The 25,737-nt window shown below is 24.7% G+C and overlaps 1 protein-coding gene across 1 annotated transcript in view; it reads left to right on the top strand.

Annotated features, from left to right (window-relative positions):
* Positions 1-25,737, top strand: part of LOC132929609 (head-specific guanylate cyclase) — a 237,184-nt gene that overhangs the window by 67,395 nt on the left and 144,052 nt on the right. Inside the window, exon 4 of the mRNA XM_060995082.1 lies at positions 12,806-12,885. Within this exon, the coding sequence (XP_060851065.1) occupies positions 12,806-12,885 (80 nt within the window). The remainder of the gene's footprint in view (positions 1-12,805; positions 12,886-25,737) is intronic.

Raw genomic sequence — 25,737 nt, 5'->3', positions numbered from 1 at the left:
AAATATAATTGCAATTGATAATTTTAAAAACAAGGTTTTAACTATGATATTATAAAATAAAAAATGAAAAGTTAAAATATGTTTTTATTAAAAGTAATCAATGCACATTAACTACTACTTAATCGCATTTATTAATAGGTGAAATAAATCACACAGAACATCAAATATGAGCATGACATATTAATATGTAAAAATGGTTTTGACATTTCCATGTCTTGGATTTACCAGAATAATAATACTGCGTGAATACTGAATGCAAAATAGTTCTATCCCATAAATGCAAAGCACTGTAAAATATTTACTTGACATTTGTATTTTTAGGAAGCTTCTAGGATAAGGTTAAAAAGTGATTTAAGAGAAAGTGCTTGAAAATATATGAACTTTAAGAGCACATCTTTCAGACATAAACATCCGGATTTTTGAATTTAGATGACTTCAAATGGATTATAAAAAAAATAAAAACCAATGGAAATGTGATGTTAAAACACTGGAATCGAAACGGAAGGGTGACTGCAGGTTGATGATGTGCCTTGGAAGCCTTTGACAAAACATCCCGGGGGAATGGAAACTGCTTATAAAATCCACCCATGCAGTCGAGTTGAAATTTTATTTAAGAAAAATAATCCGCTTTCCCTTGGAAATCGCATTGTTATTTATTGTTTTGATTCATCACGTTTCTAGAACCTTTGGGCATAAAACATGTGTATGCGAACACGCATTGACAGTAATTATAACGGTCGTTACACGGGGAACATCTTTTCACTACAAAGATATAAATACCGTATTGGTAATCTGTTACGACTATGAATCATTTGTATGTATTTTGCTTGGACGGTTTTAATGATAAAGAATATTGACGTTTTGGTATTAATTATCTAAATGCTTTCAGCCGTCGCATAGCCTTTTCGAAAGCTTCTACGCGCAACTTAAGTGTTGCACGATAACGAGACAAAGCAAGCAAATAATTATTATTTATTGCCAGTTTCTATAATAGAGACGCATGCGAATGCTTTTAGTCGAACAGGCACAATATTATGATACCGTTCGTGACAAAACAAAGTGCGCTCATTATTACGTGCATAAAGCTTGTGATTTAACAATGATTTTAATTTACATATTATATTACTATAGATACTTTATTGAATAATCAATACCATAATATTAGTATTAATAGTATACAAAAGATGTATTATAGTTGTATATCGTTATTCACCTATCCCATTACTTACTAAACAATTTTTGTTATTGTTATTACGTATCGTATTATGATTTGTGTATATTATTTGTTTGGTGAAAAAACATCGTTTTCAAAATCATTGTGTCATTATTTTTTCACGAACAAAACAGTTTAAAAGTTTTAAAAATAATTGACTGTTTTGTTACTATATTATTTTAATTCGTTAAAAATTAATATTATTGTTGGGATTTAAATACTTTGTGTTTATTTGTATTGTAAAGTTTTAGATAGTTTAATTATGATTATTGCAGACCCAGTTTAAGTCATTATTTGAAGTTTAATTTTAAGCCTCCAGAATAAATAAAATGTTGGCGTTGGTGGTATATAATATATATATCTTTCCTGCCGGCTTAGAAGTTAAGTTCTAATTTATCACATTTTCACAACTAATTGAAGTCGTGAATTTTGGTCGTTTGCTCGTTTTAGGCTTCACACTCATTCTCTTATAGATAATACGATTTTAAAAGTCTAGAGCAAAAAATTTACACGTAATAATATGTAATTACTACATAACCAATATATAATACCCATATCGCAGTATTTAATAATAATAATAAAACAAGTGAAAACGTATATAATAACTAAATGAACGTGGTGTGTAATTGGCATGTAATACAACATTATATAATTTAGTATATATCTATGCATTTTATTTTAAGAGTTTGAGTCTTACATCGGATAAGGAAAAAAACATTTTTCTTATGCTGTTAGTTCATTAGATCAACATAGTCAAGTAGTAATATTCTAGAGAAATATAAGTACAAATATTTTTGGCTACATTTTTTGGAACCTTTAGGACTATCATCTAAAACAATTTTAAATTGTTTTATCATTGTCCCTTGAATATTTTTCCCAGTGCCGTTTTATTTTAACTTTTGTTTTTTTTTTTTACCTAAATTTCTTAGAGAAAAAATAGTCAAGTTTAAATTTATCCTTAGCCTAAGTTACTTAAAAAAATTATAATATGGCTTTAAGCATTCTAGGCGCCTAATATCTTAAAAGTTTTTTAGAAATTGTTTAGTAATTGCGTTGGTGTGTAGACCTAACTTTTCATCTCTAGAAATATTTATCTATTTTAAATCGTTTCATTTTATTATTAAACACAGCCCAACATGATTATTCTGTTGATGGAAAATGTCATATCCATTTCTTTGGTTTCTTAGCATATTCTTTTGCAGGTTGGCGTATGAGTGGCGAAAAATATGAGTTTAGTGAGGAATATGATTCAATTATTGTTATATTTCTGTAATATTTAACATTTAAATGAGTTAAAGTGACAATAAATTTATTGATTGTTTAAAAACAATGTACGTTAATTTTCTGTTAATGCATAGAGTATACAAAATTGGTCTATCCACATTTTATCGTTTTTTTTTTTTTATTGTATTCATCCAATAATGATCTTCAGTTTTATACTCCATAACAACTTTTATACTTTGCCCGAATGTATACAAGTATTTCCATGATTCCATTTTCCAATATAGGTACATAAAATAAATTATGAATCTCTTATATATGATTATTACTATTCACTCATCAGCATCTATTTGAAATTCGTCAGCACTTTTATCATTTTTGTATAGCTTCAATAGGATCTATAATTACTAGACTTACAGCATAATTTAATACTATTACAGAAACAATACGATAAAACGTAAAAATTTAGTTTGTTTTTATGTAGCTCATTCTAGCTATAAATACATAGAGACGCAATATATATCATATTAGCTATATTATAGTATTGTAATTGAACAGCTACGTCAATTGATTTCAATTGAATTAAATTAATTTTTATACTAGTATTCGTTGAACTAAGCAAAATATAAAATTATTCAATTAAAATTTATCGTATTCTTAAAAATTCGGATTATCTGTCGTTAAAGACTAGGTATATTGTATTATAGAAAAATTATACTGTGACTTTGACGATATAAAGCAAGCATAGGATGAAAACTGTGTCGGCTATTGAAATCAAATTAATCTACTTAGGCAAGAGTCGTTTTTAAAAACGATATTAGGTTGTCGTGATAATAAAATTGGAGAGTATATAAAGTTATTGTTTTGTCGTTCGCGATCCCCCCTCTTACCATGGTCAAAGTAAAAAAAACGACATGAATTATCATTATTATTATCGTTTGGAATCGACTCGACAGCGTTGACCGGCGAGACCAAGCGTTAACCGCACGTACGAGGACACGCTCAACGTCAAAAGGTTTCAGTGACCCTCGAATAGCCTCCGTGCTTTAAGCTCGGTATTCTATACAAATATAAATGTACTATAGTGCAGCAAGAAATATTATATATTATTGCGAGCAAATGATAAATTTTCGTTGCTGTTCAAACGATTTCTGCCGCAAACGCGCGTCATACCTGTTAAACATATTATTGTATTTTAGACGCGTATATGCAAACGCCCCCGAAATACAGATAATAATCACAATACGATCCTACGCAGATAATGTGAGATTAATTTAACATTGTTTAGACATCAAATAGTAATGCAGCTTTCTCTCAAAACATTTGATGGTCGCGATGATTGTTGTAAATCGATAACATACTTTTAAACAATGAATTGGTATTCGGCATTTTTTAAAAATAAATTATGTATGTTATATTATAGTAGGGGTCTCGAGCTTCGAAAAAATAATATTCTATAAAAATAAATTGTATTATTATATATTACTTAATTTAATTATATTCAAGTAAAACACCCATTAGTACAATTTTAACTAATGTGCATATGTACTATAATCGTAATAATAATATAATATATTTCCGAAGTTTGTTTAGGTATGTATTAAATATATACTTTTTTATTGAATAAAAACTCGTACGTTATTTTAGGTTGTATTCAATTTAATAAAACGCATACTTCACACTTATTATTTTATTTTGTGGCATGAAAAATCATATTCTAATATGATAATTGATTATGACATAATTTTATAAATTTTGAAACTTCGTTATCATGTTGTCGTAATATCATTAAAATTGTAAATTATTGTTTTTTTTTTTTAATATATTAAAATTTACTGTGAATACAAAATAGTTATAGTCATTATATATGTTTTTATATTATTATATTACGCTTAATACAATCACTTTGGTATCCATGGTAACGGATTTTATAAGGGCATGACGGACAAATGGTCCAGTAGCTAAATCGTGCATATTTTATATTTATAAGCTAGGAAACCTTAAAAAGTATATTGTAATTTATTATTATTATTTATTTCACAACCGCATTTTGCTAAAATTATAGTGTTAAGAAAAAAAAATATGATGCTCAATAGATTACAGTTTTAAAATTTCTGAAAGATCTATTCAGTCATATATTATTGTCTAATGTATTTGTCTTCCTCTTAATTATTATCGTTATCGATCCGACAACATAAATTGTAGAACAAAATTTTTCTCTCACTCTATTATGTTATCGATACATCAGGATGTTTTATGTGTATACCTATACTTGTTTGACGCATAATAAATTAACATGCTATTAGCTACTTATATTTTTTACAATACATCTGGGGCGTAATTAGACATTTTTACGACGGGTTGTCCCAAACTTAACTAATACAAATATTAACCATGGATATAATATAATGATTTTGCTCTGATCGTAAAAAATATATTAACATATATTTCGTTAAAATAAACGTATATGAATACAAGACACTACCATTTTCAGGTCTACTCGCTACTGGGGTTCACAAAATAAAAACCTATATTTTAATCTCAAACAATTAAATAAGTAATATTTTCATTTACGTTCTCCAGATTGTTTGTGTTAACTCGACATTATCCAGACGATGTCCATTATCATCAAAACCGATACTACCTGTAATTTATAACTTCTAAATATGTGTGCAAATTCCTCGACATTTCCACCTTTTTTTTGTGTGTGTGAACACCACCAAAAGGTCATCAGTCATTGCCACAAATTATTAATTAACGGCTACCGAAATATTACATACATAATAGTTTACACTCTGAAGCGGTACTCGACGAAACGTCAACAGAAATATGAGGCGCGTTTGTGACACACGTCTATAATATTAATGTTGGTTTACAACTACCGATCGATGGCTGCAAGGGCTCAGGTATTCAAGAATCGAGGAAATTTGGCTTCCGGAGTAGATAAAAAATAAGGTGCGTTTATTGTTACTCACTGTCTTTCCTTAAAAAAAAGTATCACAAAAATGGCGATTTTAATTATAAAATATATATATACATAAATAGGACTTAAAACTTATTTTTATTTATTTTTAAGCATAATATAGCTATAATAGTAAGGTTGGTGGGTAATTATCAGACTATAACTAGTCTGTAGAATATTGTCGCTAATATATCAGACGTCAAGACGATTTTATCCGTATACATTCATTGCAACTATGTAGAAAATTATAATTATTTATTTTGTCGTTCGATACGATACGGCATCGTGGTGAGCTAAAATTGTGACAATATGATATCGAACAGCTTTGGTGAACAGAATAAATTGAACGAAAACCACGCCGACAATAAGACAAGTATTTACTGTTATTTCTATTATCCCGTATGATGTGTGCGGCTCAATATTACCGTTAATATGTTGGTTTTTATACAATATAGGTACGTTAAAAAAAAATAATAATTAAAATAATCAATAAAACTATTAGGTGAACGTGTACCTATATATAATTTTTATATACGTTGTACCTAACGTAAATTTGGCATCTAATTATTCCCTAGGGTGGTTGTGTCCGAAACAGATTAGGTGGTGAATACAAACGCAAAACACAACGTCGGCTATCCCCGACTATTACATTTATGATAATGTTATTAGTGTTATTAACCAACTATATACTAGCACCCGTGGTGTGCTGAATGCTGATCGAATAAAACCAAAAATAATTTTTCAAACGTGCCGGTTTGTCATTATTATTTCTTTATCAAAGTATCATTATTAGTTATTGACGTTATCGTTTCTTTTTCTTTTCTTAGAAAACGTGTATGCTTATTTTTTTTAACTATATCAAAAGAGCGTACCAGTTGACCGACTCAAGAAATATTATGCAATGATAACGGCTTCCAAGGAATGTTAGAAATTTAAAAAGTATTTTATTTTAAAGGTTTACATTACCAATAAGTGTGATTCGCAAATAAAGATGTAAAAAACATATATTGCTATGGCAAAAAAACTTTTATGGATAAAGAAAAGAAAATACAAATTTATATAGAACATAAAAAAGTCGATACTCTAAAAACTCTGAGGCTCTATATTTATCCTGATATTATTATCCTTTAAGAATATTTACTGAATGAGTACGTTTTTCCGTGAATTTGTATTTGTGACGTATACTTCAAGTGGCAGCTACTTTGTGCTCTCTTCTTTGATATCACGATTTCAGGATATTTATATTTTGAATTCTTGTAAATACCGTTTTATTTGATTTAAAGTAAAATTTACTTAGAAAAAAATATTAAAAAAAACATTCAACACCTTGTAAATAAATAGATCCCAATATAGGTATCCGTACAATGTTAAACCAAGCTTTGTTGAAAAATAATATCATATTATCGATTGATATATAATTGATAGTTGCCATTTTTCTATTTTATTTCATTTAACCTTAACCCTAACCTTAAAACTTAATTTTTCATTGAATTTTTACTGTGAAGTATAGGTACTATCACAACTATCTTATTTGTAAAATTACTTTTTAATACTTTTATCTTGTTTTTTTCCATTTAAATTCCCATACTTATCTAAGTATTTCATTTGAATAAGTATTATATTTTTTTTCTTTTTGAATAAATTGTTTTCCTGAATTTTAGGTGTATATGGAAAACAAATGAGCTTCTAAAGTAGTTTGCTCCAAAGGTTATCGTTCAATAAAATTTTTAATACCCAAATTGTGTATATTAAATTTATGTCTATACACAATATTATGAATTTTTATTTACTATGAAAATATAATTACTATCATCGAAATGTATAAAATTTAGAGCTCTACACTTCTATAAAAATTTAAATAAACCTATATCAGAACAATATAATTATTTTGTATTTGTTTAATGTTCCTAAATCAGTGGTTGTGATACATACAAGTTAAATAGATTGAATTATGTAACATAAAAATAATATATCGTTGATATATTTATTTACTAAGCCTACTAAATTAATTTGAATTATAAATGATCCTATAAATTGTGAAATAATAATGATAACAATAATAATTGATAACTATATCCTGTTTACATGACAATAAAACGGGCTTTTAGTTGGTATATTGTACCCACCATAAATTCAAATATAGACACCTGTTGTTTGGGGAATATATTCTATCCTTGTTAATCATAATATATATAATATATATATATATATAATATTATCTAATAAATTTAATTTAACTACTACAACAAATAAATAAAATACATCATGCAAATTATTGTAAAACCCGTTTAAATTATTAGCACCAGATCAATTTTATCTTTCGGCTACTAATCTCACCGATGTGCAACGGCGACTGTAACTTTACTGTCTGTGTCAACATTATAGATTAACTTTGTTATATTATAAACGAGATAAAAATATATATTCAGGATATATTACTCATGTTTAATAACAATAATAACTGATCTTATTTGTTAACTATACATTGTATAGTTTATACGCAGTTAAAAAATTACATGAGTAATACAACCTGAATTTATATTTTTATTTCGTTTATAATATATCAAAGCTAACCTATAATGCTGATACATACAGTTAAAGTTGTCATAGCTCATCGGTTAGATTAGTAGCCGAAAGATAAAATCTTCGTTAGAATATTAGAGCAACGCATAATCGTTCGGCACGGAACCTCTGCTATTCACATGAATTAATACCTATGTATTATTATAAATTAATGTTCATGAAATTCGATTTAATTGACGACCAAATTTAAATCATTAAATATTGCAATATAAATAATTATTCTCCGGACAGATCGATTCAGAGTTTTTATAAAATAAATATAACTAACTAAAATTTATATTGTATTCAATTTACTTTTGCCAATTATAAAATTGTAGTTCGCTTTTTCAATCGTAACAATAATCTTTTAATATTATATTATAATATATCGTAAATAATTGATTGCTGAGCTGGACAAATTATTTCGTTTGAAACAATTGATTTATACTTTTTAATATATAATAGTAATAAATAATATGGTATCCAATGAAACACCACGGCCACGTACTTGTAATTACGGTAGTAATATTTTATAGTTAATATTATATACGTCTTATTATGATTAAATGTATTGTGTATTTTTCTTAATAAAAAATAAATTAGTTTTGTAAATTTAAAATCTTAAAACCAATTTGTTGTAGATATATAATATTAATGTTTACGAAATTTATTAACCTTTAAGTATTATATTATAATTTAAAATATTTTATAAACGTATCGTTTAAAAACCTTAATATTTTTTTTTGCCATTATAATGTAACTTTAAGTTACGTTTTTAAAAACTGGTTTTTTGTTAGTAATTTTTTTTTGCTGTTGACTACTGTAGACCTTTAATAATTTTAAGATTAAAACGACAATCATTTTTTCATCCCTCGTCATTATAAAAAAAATACCCTCCACTACCTCTTTCTAATTAGTACTCTACGCATATTAACGTTGGAGAAAGTAATAATAAATCTTTACCTAAACTAAACCCCGTTCAATTATCCATGAAGATTTTCACCTGAAAGTCTAAAAAAAAATAAAAACATAAAACAAAATGAGAAGAACCGTGATTTTAGATGAAAAAAAAGGTTAGGTTGCTATAATTATTGCTATAACTAATGTAAAAAGAAAAAAACGAACTCTGAGCTCTAAACCTGTGATATTTGCAAATTATATTTTTAATATATATTTTTTTTTTATAAATATAATTTAAATAATATTATGTATTTAAGTCATTTAATTTTTTGTTTGGAAATTTATAAAATAAAAGTATACACATAATATAGTTGGCCATTATGTAAAAGCTATTTTATAGCCAGCGGTCACATTGTGACCTGTACGATAATAATGTACCTACACATGAATATATTTGCATTACACGGCTATGTATCCTATAAATTGGGTTTATTTGTTTACAACGATTAGTTGTTTAACTATTGTTAGTTATTATAATATTTTATTTGGTTCAAATCTTTCAACAATATTCATAATAAGAAAAAAAAGGTTCAGGTAAAACTATAGTAATCGGCAGATAGATTTACAAGGTTTTATTTAAATAACCCCAAAACATATTTTTATTTTAAATAATATTATTAAGTAGGCACCTAATTTATTACATTTATTTTTTTACCGTTATTAATTTTAGTTTTAACTTTTCGGTTAGACTGCTATTATTTATGATTTTAAAAATATAGGTGCGTATTACTGCCTACTAAAATAAACAACAATATTATTTTTTAAATACATTTTAATATATTTACTGTACATATATTAGAATGCATTAATGTATCATAATTTTATATTTGTGAAGTCTTCCACATTGATGGTTATTAAAATAGTAAACAATATGTACACAATTTAAGTCAATTCAAGGTATATATCTAATGAATTCAGTGAGATAAAAATAAAAATAAATTACTATTTCCTTTACAAATAATGATCAGTATAATATTTTAAAATAATACAATGATAGAATAGTTGATTGATGTGTAGGGTATTTTGTAAATTTACATACTGAGAATTTTAATTTAAAAAAATACCAAATTATAGTATTTCATATTTTTCATTGCAATGTATTTCCTTATTTATTTTATATGCAATATTAACGTCATTGAAATATTTAATACCATATTTGAACAGTACCTGTATTCTGTTTATTTTAATCATAATGCATGCAACATATATATAAAACTAAAAAATATTTGATACATTTAGATAGTTATTCAAATTAAGATTTTGTTCATTGTATAATTTTAATTTTAATCCACACATTTTTCCTTTTATTGATTCATTCTAAGAATCATTTTTAACGACCAGTTTACCTGTTTCATTGTTGTAACCAATTTTGATGAATATAATATTTTTTGATATTAAATTAGATTTTAAATAGAAATATTTCTTCAAAATATTAAGTTTAGAACAAATACATAGTATAAATATATTTTCTTGACACTACTTTATACACAACAAAAGAATATAACTATTATAATATAATATTATATTACATTAAAATAAATTTCAACCTACCGTTAAACTACGCCACAAAAAATAATAATAATAAAATGATCGAAATGTTGTTAAAAATGTATCAACATTTGCATTTTGAAATTGCTAGAGAAGAAAATAAAAAAAATCAATAGAAAAAACCATTTTTGTTTCCTTTTATTGTGAATTTCTTATAAACTATTTGGAAATATTTTAAAATAAGGTGTCTATAGTAAAACAATATGTTGTGAGGCGGATGAAAGTTGTTGATCTGTTTTACACACAGAAAGGCAATAAGTATTAATCGTAAAAAGAATGTACATTAATTTTAAAACCAATAGGTAGTGCCGTCACTCCTACGCTTGGAATCTTAAATTCTTTATTACGTACTACTTATAAAGAATTTATATTGTCCTACAATCCTACAAATTTAGTAAAATTACATACACAATAATATACCGCGCTCCTATGCTATAGATCAACTTATTTATAAGTTTCATCATAATTATCTTTTGTTTCTGATCCACAATATTACTTACTATTCAATTAGGTTCAAAAAAAAAAAAATATATATATAGAAAATAGAAGAGTTTTCATTGTTATTATTTAGTTATTTCTTAAAACCTTTTATATACCTACACGTATACTATTCCTTTGGGATTTTGTCTGTGTAATTTTAAAACATATTTTTTTCTATAGGCATTTTATTCGTTGGTATAACTCAATTCCTTGTTCAATTATTATTTTTAGACTTCAAGGTCTAGCACCTACATATTAGATTGAATTTCTAAAATGTATTTTAGAAAATTAAATAATATATTTTATATCCATTTTAAAGTTTATTTTGCATAAATATTATTATTTGTTGGATTTAAATCCAACGAAAATGGAAAGTTTTATTACTATATTCGTTTTTAGACGTGTTATCATATTTTTAAACAATTCTATATTATAATATTACTTAGTTGGTTTTTTGGCTCAATCCTAAAATATAACTAGACACAAATATTGATCGTTGTAGATTTATACGTTTGTTCATGATATATTGGAACTGAGTACTGCAAGTTTAACTTTGCGGACGATTGATGACTTACAATAATTATTTGTGACATACTTATGAGATGATAGTATAGATTGAAATTTGTTAATAGACACCATCTTATCGTGTGCATTTTACATGTATATTGCTTATTTATATTAATATAATAATATATATATATTTTATTATCTCTGTTATACATTTTCCATGATCGAATTTACCTTAATGTTTTATAAAGCCTGGTGACATGTTTTGTATATACGAAAACATTGCAGTGCACACTTTAGACATGATTAATTACCGTTAAATTAAAACCAGGAAAAAAGTATTCAAAGAAAAGGCAAGGAAAAAACTCGTAAAACTCAAATAAATTACACTTAACAAAAAACAAAAACAAACAGAGAAAACATCATTCATATTAATTGCATTTATGACGCTGCTACACTTTTAACTGTGTGGACGTCTTAGAGAAACTTAATATGTGTGGGAAATTTTAGAGAATGGAGAAAACAAGGGTAGACGACTAGAAAGATATAGAGAAAGACAAGAGATAAAAGAACCAACGAGCCTTTGACACTGATTGATGAGCGTGTTGTTCTCCTTCTTGTTTATCCGCCATTTCTTCTGAAGAATATTGTGCGTAGTGTACTACAGTACCACCTAGAAATTTCAATAACATCCGTTATATGTTTATCTTGATCTGGAGGGTAAAAAATAAATATATATATTTACATCGAATTTATTGCAAAAGGTTGTTTCCGTAGCACAATAAACAGCTAAAGAATAGATTGTCAAAAATGGGCCAAAGTAATTGAGAATTATTTTTTAAAACTTATACGACATTTTTAAATTTTATATTAATTTTAAGCTATATAAAATTATAATTAACATTTACATATAAACACACAAACATTAAAATACTATGCTAGGTAAATTATTGAATCGTTATAAACAATCAAAATAATATTCGATTAAAAATTTTTCAGTAGCTAAAATATGTTACGAAACTAATATAATTAAAATAAATTATCAGTTTAAAATTTGATTAATTTAAGATTAATCTTCTCCAGTAATATCTGCAATAAGATATATCAGTATACCTTATTTATTTAAAAAAATCTATGTAACCAAAATATATAACGTTTGAACAATATGATTTGTACAAGGAATTTTTCATAACGACATAAAAATAATAATAAGCTTATTTTTATAATGTTTGTATACAAAAAAATAAAATCACTACAATTAAACATAACAATGAGCAAAATATATACTTATTATATTTATAATAATTGAGTAACAATAAATAATTAATTATTATTACTAACTTTTTTTACAGGGACGAGCTACCACAAGACTATTCAAGTGGTGGTATTAAGTTATTGGATATTTTGTATGATTCTGCACAAATCGTATTTGGTAAGTAAAATATGAATATACCTATAGTTATATTATTATTAAGAATATTATATAAAATTTATTAGTAATAAACTCATATTAAAAGACACATAAAGTAATAAATATAACTTATACTACAATCGTAAAAAAATATAAGTTTGTATCAGCCAAATATTAAAATTTTATTTGAATAGTTAATTCAATATAATTCTATGGTACTCTAATGTTTTACTATACAAAATTATGTAATAATATATATTACTTGATATTTTATACAATTTGAATGGTGTACGTAAACCTTTAAATTATTTTGCTTAGGAGGTTATGGTAATTGAATAATAGCAAATATTAATTTAAATCTATATAAAATATTGTTTGTCTAATTATAGGTATATTACAAAAGTAATATAATATCCACGTTTTATAAAGTATTCTATACTAAAAACTTACGTAGGTTAACACGAGAAAAGCTGTTTAGAAGTGGTTTGTAGCGAGCCCAAAATCGTATTTTATTGCTCTGGCACTATTCCATAACAATAAATGGCTTAGTCAGTTGATAATATGTTCATTTAAATAATCCTTAAATTGATAGCTTTCGGCATTAAGATTAAAAAGTTTTTTTCTTATCAAAAAATAAAAATTGATGATTAGATTCTAACTCGATTTTTTAATCAAACAACACTCATTATCTTAAAATGTATTAATGTTATTGAAAATTTATTTTTATTAATTTACAATCGAAATAAAATAAAAAATTTTTAAAAATTATTTATTTTATCATTTTAATTTTTATTTTTTCAAATGAGAATGAAAACATTCATTTTTAAATTCATATTCTGAAGCAAAATATTTTTCTTAGTAATTCGATACATAAAAATCTAAATTAGGACAAGTAGTTTATGAATTATAAGTATTTAAAGTTTTGGTTAGGGGAGTGCAGTGGTACGGAGATACCATGCAAAATTTTAATTTCCTACTTCGCTTACCTAAACTTTAAACACTTAAAGTTTAGAAATAATTATTGTCTAACGATATAAAAGTCACCCTAAAAATATACTCGTAGGTAGGTATAATAGGTATACATTCATATGTATATTGATTAAGCTTTAATTAACATATTTTTTTAGAAGTGATAATAGTCTGCAAATAAAAAGATTTTCTTGTATTTTATTTTTTTTTTGTTAAAGTTCAAAGCTATTTTACCTAATATATACGTAGATAATTCATTTTAATAAATCTATTAAATATTTTGAGTTTATTATAATAAGTACCTATTGTAACTCGTATTACATTACTTTTTGTTTCATATTTTCAGTTTTTTAAAAATATTCTGATAATCTCTGATTTTCAAAAAACATACAACGAATTTTAGTGAATTATAGTTTATAGTGTTTATACTCATATTATGATATATCTATTTAAATATTAAAATCAAACACATGTGAACTATCCTATAATATCTTCTGTATTTTGGACACGAGTAGAAATAATATAATTGGTTGTTGAAGAGCGATCACAAACCAACTGAATACGGTGATTGAAGATTCAGTAGAATAATACAAAATAATGATATTTGTTTTCTAAGCGATCTCCTAAAATTTTAGTTAATAAATCTATATTAATTACATTGCATTATTCGTTCTTGTTATTCACTATTGCTGTCGTCGTCAATATATACCAATATTGTTGTATTCGAAAAAATTTGCTAGGATTTGTTTACTATAAACGGATATTGAAAACCATAATATATTACCACCATTCGACACCCGAACTGATCGAAAAACTCAATCATAAAACTATTCCAGTACTGTAGAGAACGTTAAATAAATTACGACGTCGATCCTTAATGGGAATCTGTCGTAATATTTTTTCACTATTACTATCATTAATTTGCTGTTCATCGTTCTTTCTAACTTCCAGTAATAGTTATTTCTGATTTGTGACACAGACGTTAAAACTAATTTCATTTTGTTAAAGTTATCTGTCGATAAATAATTTGTTTACATTTCCCAAAAGCATACTTGAGAAATTTCCACGAATATAAGACTATTTGAAATCAGTTTTTAAATTTTTAATAAAATAATAATTCACTGCAAGCGGTTATTATTTGCAATAATTGTTTATTTTATAAACAAATTTGATCATATTTAACTTTTAGGATTACATTTGTACGTATAAGCTCCATAATTGATCGTATTTCAATGTATTTCATAAGATGTTATTTACTAAAGATTCTACATAAACTTGATGAATTTTTTGCAAAATAATTATAATGCAAGAAACAGTTTTTCTATACCTAACTATCGTCTTAACATTTTCAAGGTTTTGGTTTCTTGGTAATAATGATTTTAAATGAAACTAGCTTATAGTAGATATACATTATTTTAGAATAATAGTTATACTTAAATACTTAATACTAAATTATGAATATAGTTTAAGATATTGTCAATAATAATATTATGTTTATGTGTCGAGTCATCAAATGTGTTTTACCTCATAACACATAATAGACACATTCGTTTTAAATATAATGACATATTTTAAATATATTGATATTTCTATATTATAATTATTGAAACCTTCAAATAATTATATTATTGAAAGGATGTACTGCGATGCTGTCGAGCTAATTCATCAATACCTGTATTCCTGGTAGAAACCAATAAGAATTTATCGATTTTTTATTTGATATATTTTATTCCATAACTATAATATTATTTGTTATAATCAGTTTAGATGATAAGTTTAACAGTTGTAGAGGTAGGGCTACGATTCTTCATGATTTTTTGTTTAATGCTCACTTTAAATCTCGTATAATGAATCGATTAGAGCGATATCTTACATCGTATTTCCTGTATTCTTTGATCTAAGCCTTAAAGTAAAATATTCTAAATTCTTGGACATTTATTATAGTTGTACGGTACAGTTACAAACATTTGACACCATTCACTTGATAGTTGACATCTATTAATTTAAAACCAGTTAGTCACTAATGTCTTATTTAATATTACGATTAATTGAAAAAAAAGTATATTATGTTTGACATCATATATGTAGTAAGTAATCTCGAATTTATCCAATTAATACAATATTAGTTCTATACAACCATTATAATACGTATTATACTGGTATAATCAGCCAATTCATCACGCGTTGCTGTACATTTTTTTTTTTTTTTTAATAATTGAAAATACTATTTAATTTATTGTTGTGTTTCAAACGTACAACTAAAGAAAATTCTAGTATGTTCGTATATTATAATAGACTCAAAAACTGCTCGACCAATTTTGACGAAAGTTTCAGAGATTGTTCTTAGCGATATCAGGAAAGTTTAAAAAGTAGTTTGAACCACATTCAAAAATATAACAAGTATACCAAGTGCTACATCCAATTCGCCATAGGCGGATTGCCCATCTTGGTTGAATTAGTTTACAAAGCGAGGCATATCGATGCCGATTGAACTGAGGTACACTAAAACCGAGATACGTCGATATATGTATAGCACCGTATTTTATATTTGTTCATTTTTTGTCAATACAGTTTGGTTTATACGTGGTTCTAGTGTGTGTGTGTGTGTGTGTGTGTGTGTGTGTGTGTGTGTGTGTGTGTGTGTAACTACAATTGTTTAATACTGCTAAATACGCTTTAATGTTACCGATGTGAAATAACAAATCGATAAGTCTAAGCGGTAATTATATAACTTATTCATCTTCGGTATTTTTGTTTATTATCCAATCATAAATATAAATATAGTAATATATACATTATACACTAAGCATTAACATAATAACATCATATGTAATTGGTGTACACCTTATTTTACTCTCAAGTACAATTCTAATTTTTTAGGTCTTATTATTAATTGTAAAACGAATCAAGCTAACGAGTTTAAAAGGATAGTTTTATAATATTGTTTTAAGTATGAGTAATATATAACTATGAGTACTAATTAACATATAATTATGGAGTAGAGACATATTTTTATTCACGATAAATTAAAATAATCATAAACTTAAATCAGTTAAATCCTTAATATAAGTTAGAACCTATATATATATAGGTACACTATATAACTTGTCTGATTTTCGATTTGATTACCACCATAAAAATATATATTATATATATTATAAATTATGTAGTTTAAAAACATAATATTAATATACTTAATGATCATTTTAAAATAAAACTATATCATTGCAATTGTCTTATTATTCTAAGAACTAGGACTACGGATTAACTATTAGATCATATATATCTACTTTACTCAACGTTGTAACAGTTTTAGTTCATTATTTTATGTAACTTCATAATGTAAGTACGTGATAATCTTACTATGATGAAAGACACATATGATTTATGAATAGAAGTAGAAGTGATGGGACACTGTCCTAATTTGACCCTTAATGGTACGTAAACTGTATAATAATAATATATATTACGTTTTCAACATTTCTCGCTAACTATAAGTTTCATCAATTTTTCATCTTAAAGTTTATGGACTAAAACTTTTGTAAACCGTTAGTGCTATCATTAAAGAACTTGATTCATTACTTTAAATTTAAAAATGGATATAAGTGTTTTTAATTTATATAAAAATAATTGTTTATAGTAGTTGTATTTTATTGTTGTTATTAAATCGACATCATTTTTTATTAGTTATGTTCGAATACCGTAAGATTTATTTTTATATTATTGTTCTGAACACATAAATTAACAATAACTGAGGTTTCGTCACAAATCTAAAACTGATGATATTTCATAGAATGGTATTTTACAGATTAGTCCAACACTTCTACTGCTAATTTTTTTAGTAGCTAATTTAAAAACAATAATGTGCCTGTTATTGAATATTTTTAATGGTATACAGCTTTGCATTAAAATGCTTCACAGTTAAAATTATAGAAAAATGATCGATTCATTGTTATATATTTATATATACAGAGTGTAACAGATAAACTTGACAAAAAAAAAATTATGCTACTTAAACGTATGACAAAAATTGTTAATATTATATGATGAGTAAATAATTTAAGAATTATACTCATGTCAGAAATTCTCAAAAAAAAATATTTTTTAAAATTAATTTAATTAAAAAAAAAAAATATTTTAAAAAAATTCTAAAAAATTAATAACTTGGCTTAGATAAATCATTTTACCGTCAAAATTGTTCTTATAATCAGATTCACAAATTAGCTATTTTAAATGTATTCAAAAAAGTTTAAATCAAATTTAAATTTGTTTATTTTCATTACTAAAAAATAAACATAAAAAAAAAATTAAATTATACATATAGCGCTAGGGTTTCGTAATGATAAAAAAAAAAAAAATTTTAATTAGAACAAAAGTTATTCCAAAAGTCAGTTTTATCTAAATATACTATACAAATATAATGGAAGTATTAGTGACATAATAATGTAGATAATTTGTTTATAATATCACGATATTTATGTATTGTATGATTAATATTAAAAACCATATATTATATAATATATATGAATTTGTTGGATTAATACCTGAAAATAGTATTAAGTTTAAAAGTGTATAACATATTATTTTTATTGTTTAATTTTATTTTTTATTCATTTAAATTTCTAACTTTCAGAAAAAATAACTTGAATTATTTGACCTATAAATACAATTGGTTAAAAAAAAATAATACATCTTTCTTACATTATATTTAGGTAAATAACTGAAACAATAATTTACAATATGAACAATAAATATTGTTAATATAATTATAAAATACATAGGTTCTTACTTTTGAAATTCATACATTTTTTTATCTATTAATTTATATTTTAATTTGAAATTATTAATCAGTTAAAAAAATTAATGCATCAATATTGAAGCTAAAAATAAAATACAAAATGTGCTGTGTTACTACTATTAAAGTAAAAGATGCAAAATTGAAAATATGAAATGTTTAAAATGAAGGATTATAATCATTGAACTTCTTTCTGAATCCTCTTACCAGCAGCTTTATGCAATAATCTTCTAGACATTACAATCCGTAGTCTATTTTATTCCAATGGTGAAAAATAGCATGCAATAAACGTGAATATGTAGTTCATTTAAGAACTATTGTCAAGTGAATGGCAAATACTTTCGTTCATTCACTATTCATTATAATTTTTGTTGCATTTACCAATTGTATTAATATTCAATTAAATTAACAAAAATTAATCAACATTTAGGAAAGTTGGTTTATATTCATGTATTTATCATGGTTTTAAATGAACCAACCGTAATCCAAACATAAAAAATATTTCTAATCGATCTATTCGTTTATATTAATAAGTTAATACATAATAATATAATAATAATAATTATTATTATAATATAATTATATAATATATAATAAGTTAAGACAATTCCACACAATCCTATTTACAATTCATAAAGTTATTCTGTTAAACCGGATATTATTAATGGTATTTAAATACATTATATACATGTTATATATTTTATTATAATACATTAAAAACTTAATCATAGAATGTATTATAATATGCTTTCGTAAATCGTTAACAATTTTAATACTTATATTTAAAACTCATTATATTACTTATATAATACATGTTAACAATAAGACGTATATTATGGATTTTTTTAAGTCTATCTAATATATTATTAAACATTTATTATGTTTGTATTCAATAATTCATTCTATAAAATATATTAAAGTGATTTAATAAAAAAAAAAGTTTTAAATATATAAAAAAATAAGAAGAAAAAACTACGTATACAAACAATTGATAATTCAAATGTTTCGATTTCATATAATGATAATTTACAATAAGTTTGCACAAAACAAACTGAAAGTTTTTTTACACTAAATATTAAGCTATACCTACCTTAAAATTAACTTATGTAAGAAAAACTAAAAGGTAAAATCTGTATTTGGTCGGATAAACACGAACAATATCCGAAACCGAACTTTGCCCAAACTTTGCTCATTGGCTTATACATTTTGGTAAAAGTGTACCGCCATCTTAAACACTTGATTCCGAAATACCGGACTATAATAGGTAATAGTAGACACTAACAAGGGTAATAAAACAAAGTGCTCAGAACAACTTGAAATACTTTGTTAAGTTAATGTTCAAAGTAAAATTAATTTTTAATTAAAATGGGTTCATTATTTTATTTGATAAATTAATTTGATCATTGGAAAATTATTGTTTAATTTTTATAAAATTGTTCATTTGTGATAAAAACATAACACAATTATTTTAATATCGAACCAAAAGTCGTATAATGATTAAAAGATAATTTAAATGAAAAAAAAAAAAAAAATTAACAACATACTACGTGTATTATGCATTTAAGCTTGCATCTTTAAGCTTGATCTTCCATCTTACCATTCAATAGTATTCATACAAATTGAAAATACGTAATTAAATTAAAATTAAGAATTATTTATGATATGTGAGAATAAGATTACTTTAGGACTACAATAGATTATTTAATTCGTAAATTCTATGATTTAGGTTGCTAATATATTTCATGTTTATACTCATTTATATTACTTAAAGATTTTTTGTCAGATTATTGTCATTTTAATTTCCTCAGTAATAATTTTAAATTCCAGTTTCCATATCTTAATCTATTGAAACTTCTCATTTTGAATAGACGAATCGTCGTAATTTCCTAATGCCATAAACAATACTATATAACGTTAAACGTATAATACATAATATTGTGTACGAATTAATTCTTTTAATGTAAATGATTATCTCCAAGTGATACAATCTTAAAATAATTGTTTATGTTTCTTTTCTTTTAAATTACATTATTGTATATTTGACACCTATAGACTATAGTTCAATAATATATTCATATTTCTGATCATATAAAAAGAAAAAGATTAATATATATATAGTAATAACGTAAGTTAAACGCCTTAAAAATTATACCAAATTATTTTCTAATTAAATAATGAGAAAATATGATACAATTTTTATTTATTTCAAATTTAAATTATTTTTTTTTACTTCTGCAATTAAATATTTTAAAGTTTTGAGGTTGATACTTCAAATAGTAAAATATTCTATTTTGGAACGTTAACACAATCAAATAAATTATAACTGAAATTATGAAGATAAAGATACAAAAACTTACGTCAGCATAAAAAAGATATATTAGAATTTTTTTGCTTGTAGCTAATACTTCATTTTAAATCAATGTACCTATATATATATATATACCATAAAAAAAAATCACATTCCCTTTTTTTATAATATTCAATATATTTTATAAACAGCTTTAAATAAACAAAATGGTATTTTTAAATTCTCATAAAACTTGTATTTATGACCTACTTTAAACAAGTGGTGTATATATTGTAGAATTAAATTGTATTTTTCTTTATCGAACATTTATAGTTGGCTGTAAACATTTTATTCGATTTTAATAGCTAAATAAAGATAAAAGTTGTATATCATTTTTATGTACTAAATTCATTAACTAATAAAACTTATCTTGACGTTGGGTAAAATTAAAAGATGTCTTAAAAAATATTGTATATTTCAATACTTTAATTTCGGAATCAAAAAAATAAATATTTTGATAACTTTCAAGTTTAAAAAAAAAACTACTACAAAAGTTATATTCTATTAATATTTTTAATTTTATTTTTAAAGTATTACCTAAGAATCTCAGGACCTATAACAATAAAAATTACATAATTATAGTATATTTATATTAGGATCTTTTAATTGATCTCTTTTTAACCGTATACAATATTACCAGTAAAATTAATTTACCAAAACAATTTTACATGATGAATTGGTAAATTTTCTTTACAGTGTAAAAATCAAGTATTTGATTTTACATGTTTTATGTATAGATTAGGATTATAATAACAATTTGAAATTTTATGAATTACTAATAACCAATAAATGGTTAAATATTATGATTAATGATCAAAGAATATTGTTTCATTTTATATTTTTCTTATCTTTTTCTATAATATTAAAATAATAATAATTGTTAAAAAATGACAAATGTAATGGGTATAAATGTATAAATTTAACATACATTTGTAAATTTATTAGTAATATTGTCCGGTAAATAAATATATTGTGTAAAGTACACAACACTAATTTTGTTTAACTAGATATATTATAAATTATTTATTTAAATTAAATTAAGATCACAATATGCTTAATTTTGTTTTAGAAAATAAGTTTTGCTTCTAGAGATTAAAATTTGTCCTCATTATGCTATTTCATCTTACAGCTGTCATAATTTAATTGCATTTTTACACAAAATTAAATATTTTTTTCATCACAGATCCTCTTTTCAAATACGACAATATAAATTATTATTATAAATTCTGAAAACAACCATGTTTTTTTTATATAACGTATCTATATAAAGACAGCGATAAGACGTGATGTCTATAATTATTCTCAATAATATAATAAATAAACGCATTCAAATTTGAGGTATGCATAATTAACATGGATTATGACGCGTCAGTCGTAATTGTGAAATAACGCATGGACAATAATTATTAAAAAGTAGCCTCGTCTTATTTAGGTTTGGTGTGATAAATTCAATAATATACACTATACATATTATTATATTACGTATAATCATCATTATAGTTCATAGTTTAATAATATTTAAAACAATTAGACGATTCGTATCCATTATAGTATAATGATCTTAAGACAATACGACAAACTTTATTATTATTTCCTATTATGGTCGCAGTATACGTCATTATGATGTGTTTAATTGCGTCGTTTTATACGCACCGTTTTCAACTATCATAAAGCGAAAATTCCCACTTTAATGGGTAAGAGTACGATTTACTGTGTTATGAACTAAAGCTTAACCGAGTGTGGAGTTGTTTAGTTTACTTATCAGCTTTAGACTTCGTGTAGTTTAACTATATCTGCATGTTCACAATGGATTAGATTTCAATTGGATCGTATATGCATTATGTGTAATGTTTGATGTACGAAATAGCGTTTATCGTAATAAACTAGCTATTATATATTGAATTTAGTCTTAAATAATAATAGCTAAGTAATATCGCAAGTATGGATTTATAAAACTAAAAGCAAAAATACTGTAAAATATGCATTTATAAGCGATATTTCAAAACTATTTTGTAAAATAAGAAGCTTAATAAATAAAAACTATAAATAAACTGTTTATTTTTAAAAATAAATGTAATTTACGTTTAGTTGAATTTTTATGAATCAATTATTAGTCATTATACTTTGTTAATATATAAACTTTTATAATATAAATAATTATTTTAACTTAAAAATCATAATCAAGATGAGAAATATATGTAAACAACTACACAATTGGACTTTGGATAAATATGATAAAAAGAAAATACCTTAAAAAATTAGCTATTTTTTTTTTTTTATGACAATATGGAAAAACGAGGAAGTCAAGTTTAAACAAATATTATAGTAAATATATCTATAATAATATACCGTTAGTAGAAGGGACACAGTGTGTGTCAATTCTCACATGTTTGGCCGATATTTTCGTACTAATAATATGGTCGTCATAAGTACATAGATTTTAGTAGGAAAAAAACATGTATATAGTTAGGTACCTAAATATTTTAAATAGATATTTTCATGAGCATGGGACGATCGAGTTAGCGACCATATGACTGTGAAATCTCGTTGAAACGCGCAGCAGGTGCTCGCAGTGACAATCTGACCGGTCCCCAAAAGCTCACACCACAGACGAAGCAATAAATAAAATGGTGTCATTGGTGGTTGTAGGGCAAGCGCCGTTTTCAGATTTGTTGATTTATCGGAAACTAAATGGCAAAACAAGATCGGTAGACATAATCCGTTACCACCGCTGCAGCAGAGAACTACCGATATTGACGAGGTCGCCAACCGCGCACGCACATACACATACGTACAACAGCCACTGACTTTTAATAAATATTTCGTAAAACAAAATTTCTGCACTAACTCCTGCTGCGCGACGGTAAAATACCTATAGTGTACCATACTACCCGCCCGTAACCAACTTTGACAGATACGGTGCCCCGTTCTGACCGTAAAATATTTTTACCTCTTAGCTTCCGCCAGTATACCAGGATCCGTTTTTACGTCGGCTGGTCTCTTGCTATCATTACAAAATATAAAACCAAAAAATTATGAATTTTGGTTTTTCTGATACGACAATAAATATGCTATGATGATTTACGTGGCAGTGAAACCAGCAAAACCGGACAAATATAATATGAATATCATGTATATTATAGCGATGGAAAAAGATTTAGATGTAATGGCAAAACGTTTTCGATACCATCAATATCGATATCACTAGGTGAACTAATCGATGCGTTGAATTTGGTATTATCAATAATATTAAGCTCCACGTTTTGTAAACTATAATAGTAATGTTTATTCTACGACGCAAAAACTTTGATTTGAAACAAATTGAAATTGTTCTACTTGGAATAAATTCAGAGAGCACTATCAGAAACTCAAAACAACAATACTGATCAAGACAAAATAAAATATGCTTAAATCAAATTGAAAATAGTTTCAGTTTGCATTAGCTATACTAAACTACAAAGTATATCATGTATAGATGTTTTATTTTAAAAAAAGATAGTAGTTTCGTTATTTGTAAGGATAGTGGACAAATTTAAGCCATATACATATATAAGAAATTATGTCGTTTGCCAATATTTATATTTGAAATACAATAGTATAATATAAGTGGGTACCATAATAATATGTTCTGGGGCCATGATTTTGGCATACAAACTTAAGTGAGGAAATAAAGTACGACAAAAACTATGCAATGTTGTCGACTTTGTATAGTTAAATTTAGAAATTACGAATTATACTTTCCGTTAAAACATTCAACAATTTAGATATTTTTCATCAGTAACGATAAAGTATAAACACTATAAACTAATGAATTTATTTGCGCAATTTCGTACTCAAAGTTTTTGATGAATTTGTGCCGTGTTGTTTTAACTTTTAATTTATACTCATTTAAATTGAATAATTAAGTAAACATAATATCATAACTTACAGGTTAATATGGTCAAGTTATTATTTACATAATGATAAACAATTGCATACATTTTATATTATTACACATATAAATTATTATCTGTTAATCTATTATAAATTTATATAAACAAAAATTATACAAAAATTGTTTATTTTATTTTAGGTTTTAATTTTATTATTTTGTAGAGTTCTAAGGAATGTAATTGTATATATTATATAAAAAACGTATGAGTTATATACATATCTGAAGTTAAATGTATATATCACATGAATTATTTTAAATTTTTTATTTCTTATAGAGGGAAATGACAATCAAGTGAGTTATTATGATTATTAGCCTGACTCACCTATATTTATACCAACAACACCATAATTATTTCCAGTAGATTAATAAAATTGATATTATAACGAGTTGGAGGTGTCATATATTGAATTAATCTGGGTTTTATTTGTTTAGTGTCGTTGAAGACATTTTATGACAATGATATAAAAAATGTACGAAAATAATTATAATTATAATTACTTGTTATGTATAAGAATAAATCACACTTTATTAGGCAACCGTTAAAAATATTATTTTTTTAGTATAATTTAATAGTTAGTCTAACCAAATATGATATTTTTTAAATTAATAGTTTTTCTAGTTGTTATAAAATTCATAAATACACAATAATAGATACATATATACATATATATGATGTGTCATAGCATTATATAAATTTAAATGTATATTCATATGAAAAAATGTCTGTTAAATACAATTGTTAGTTACACTTGTACTTTAGCAGACAGTGTTTTTGATTTTTTCAAAATTAAATACCACTAACGAACTAAGGCTTACTTTTTTTCAAAC

This window comes from Rhopalosiphum padi, chromosome 4 (assembly GCF_020882245.1).
Source record: "Rhopalosiphum padi isolate XX-2018 chromosome 4, ASM2088224v1, whole genome shotgun sequence".
Lineage (NCBI taxonomy): Eukaryota > Metazoa > Arthropoda > Insecta > Hemiptera > Aphididae > Rhopalosiphum > Rhopalosiphum padi.
The sequence above is the reverse complement of the archived record's forward strand: the minus strand, read 5'-3'. Positions and strand labels throughout refer to the sequence as shown.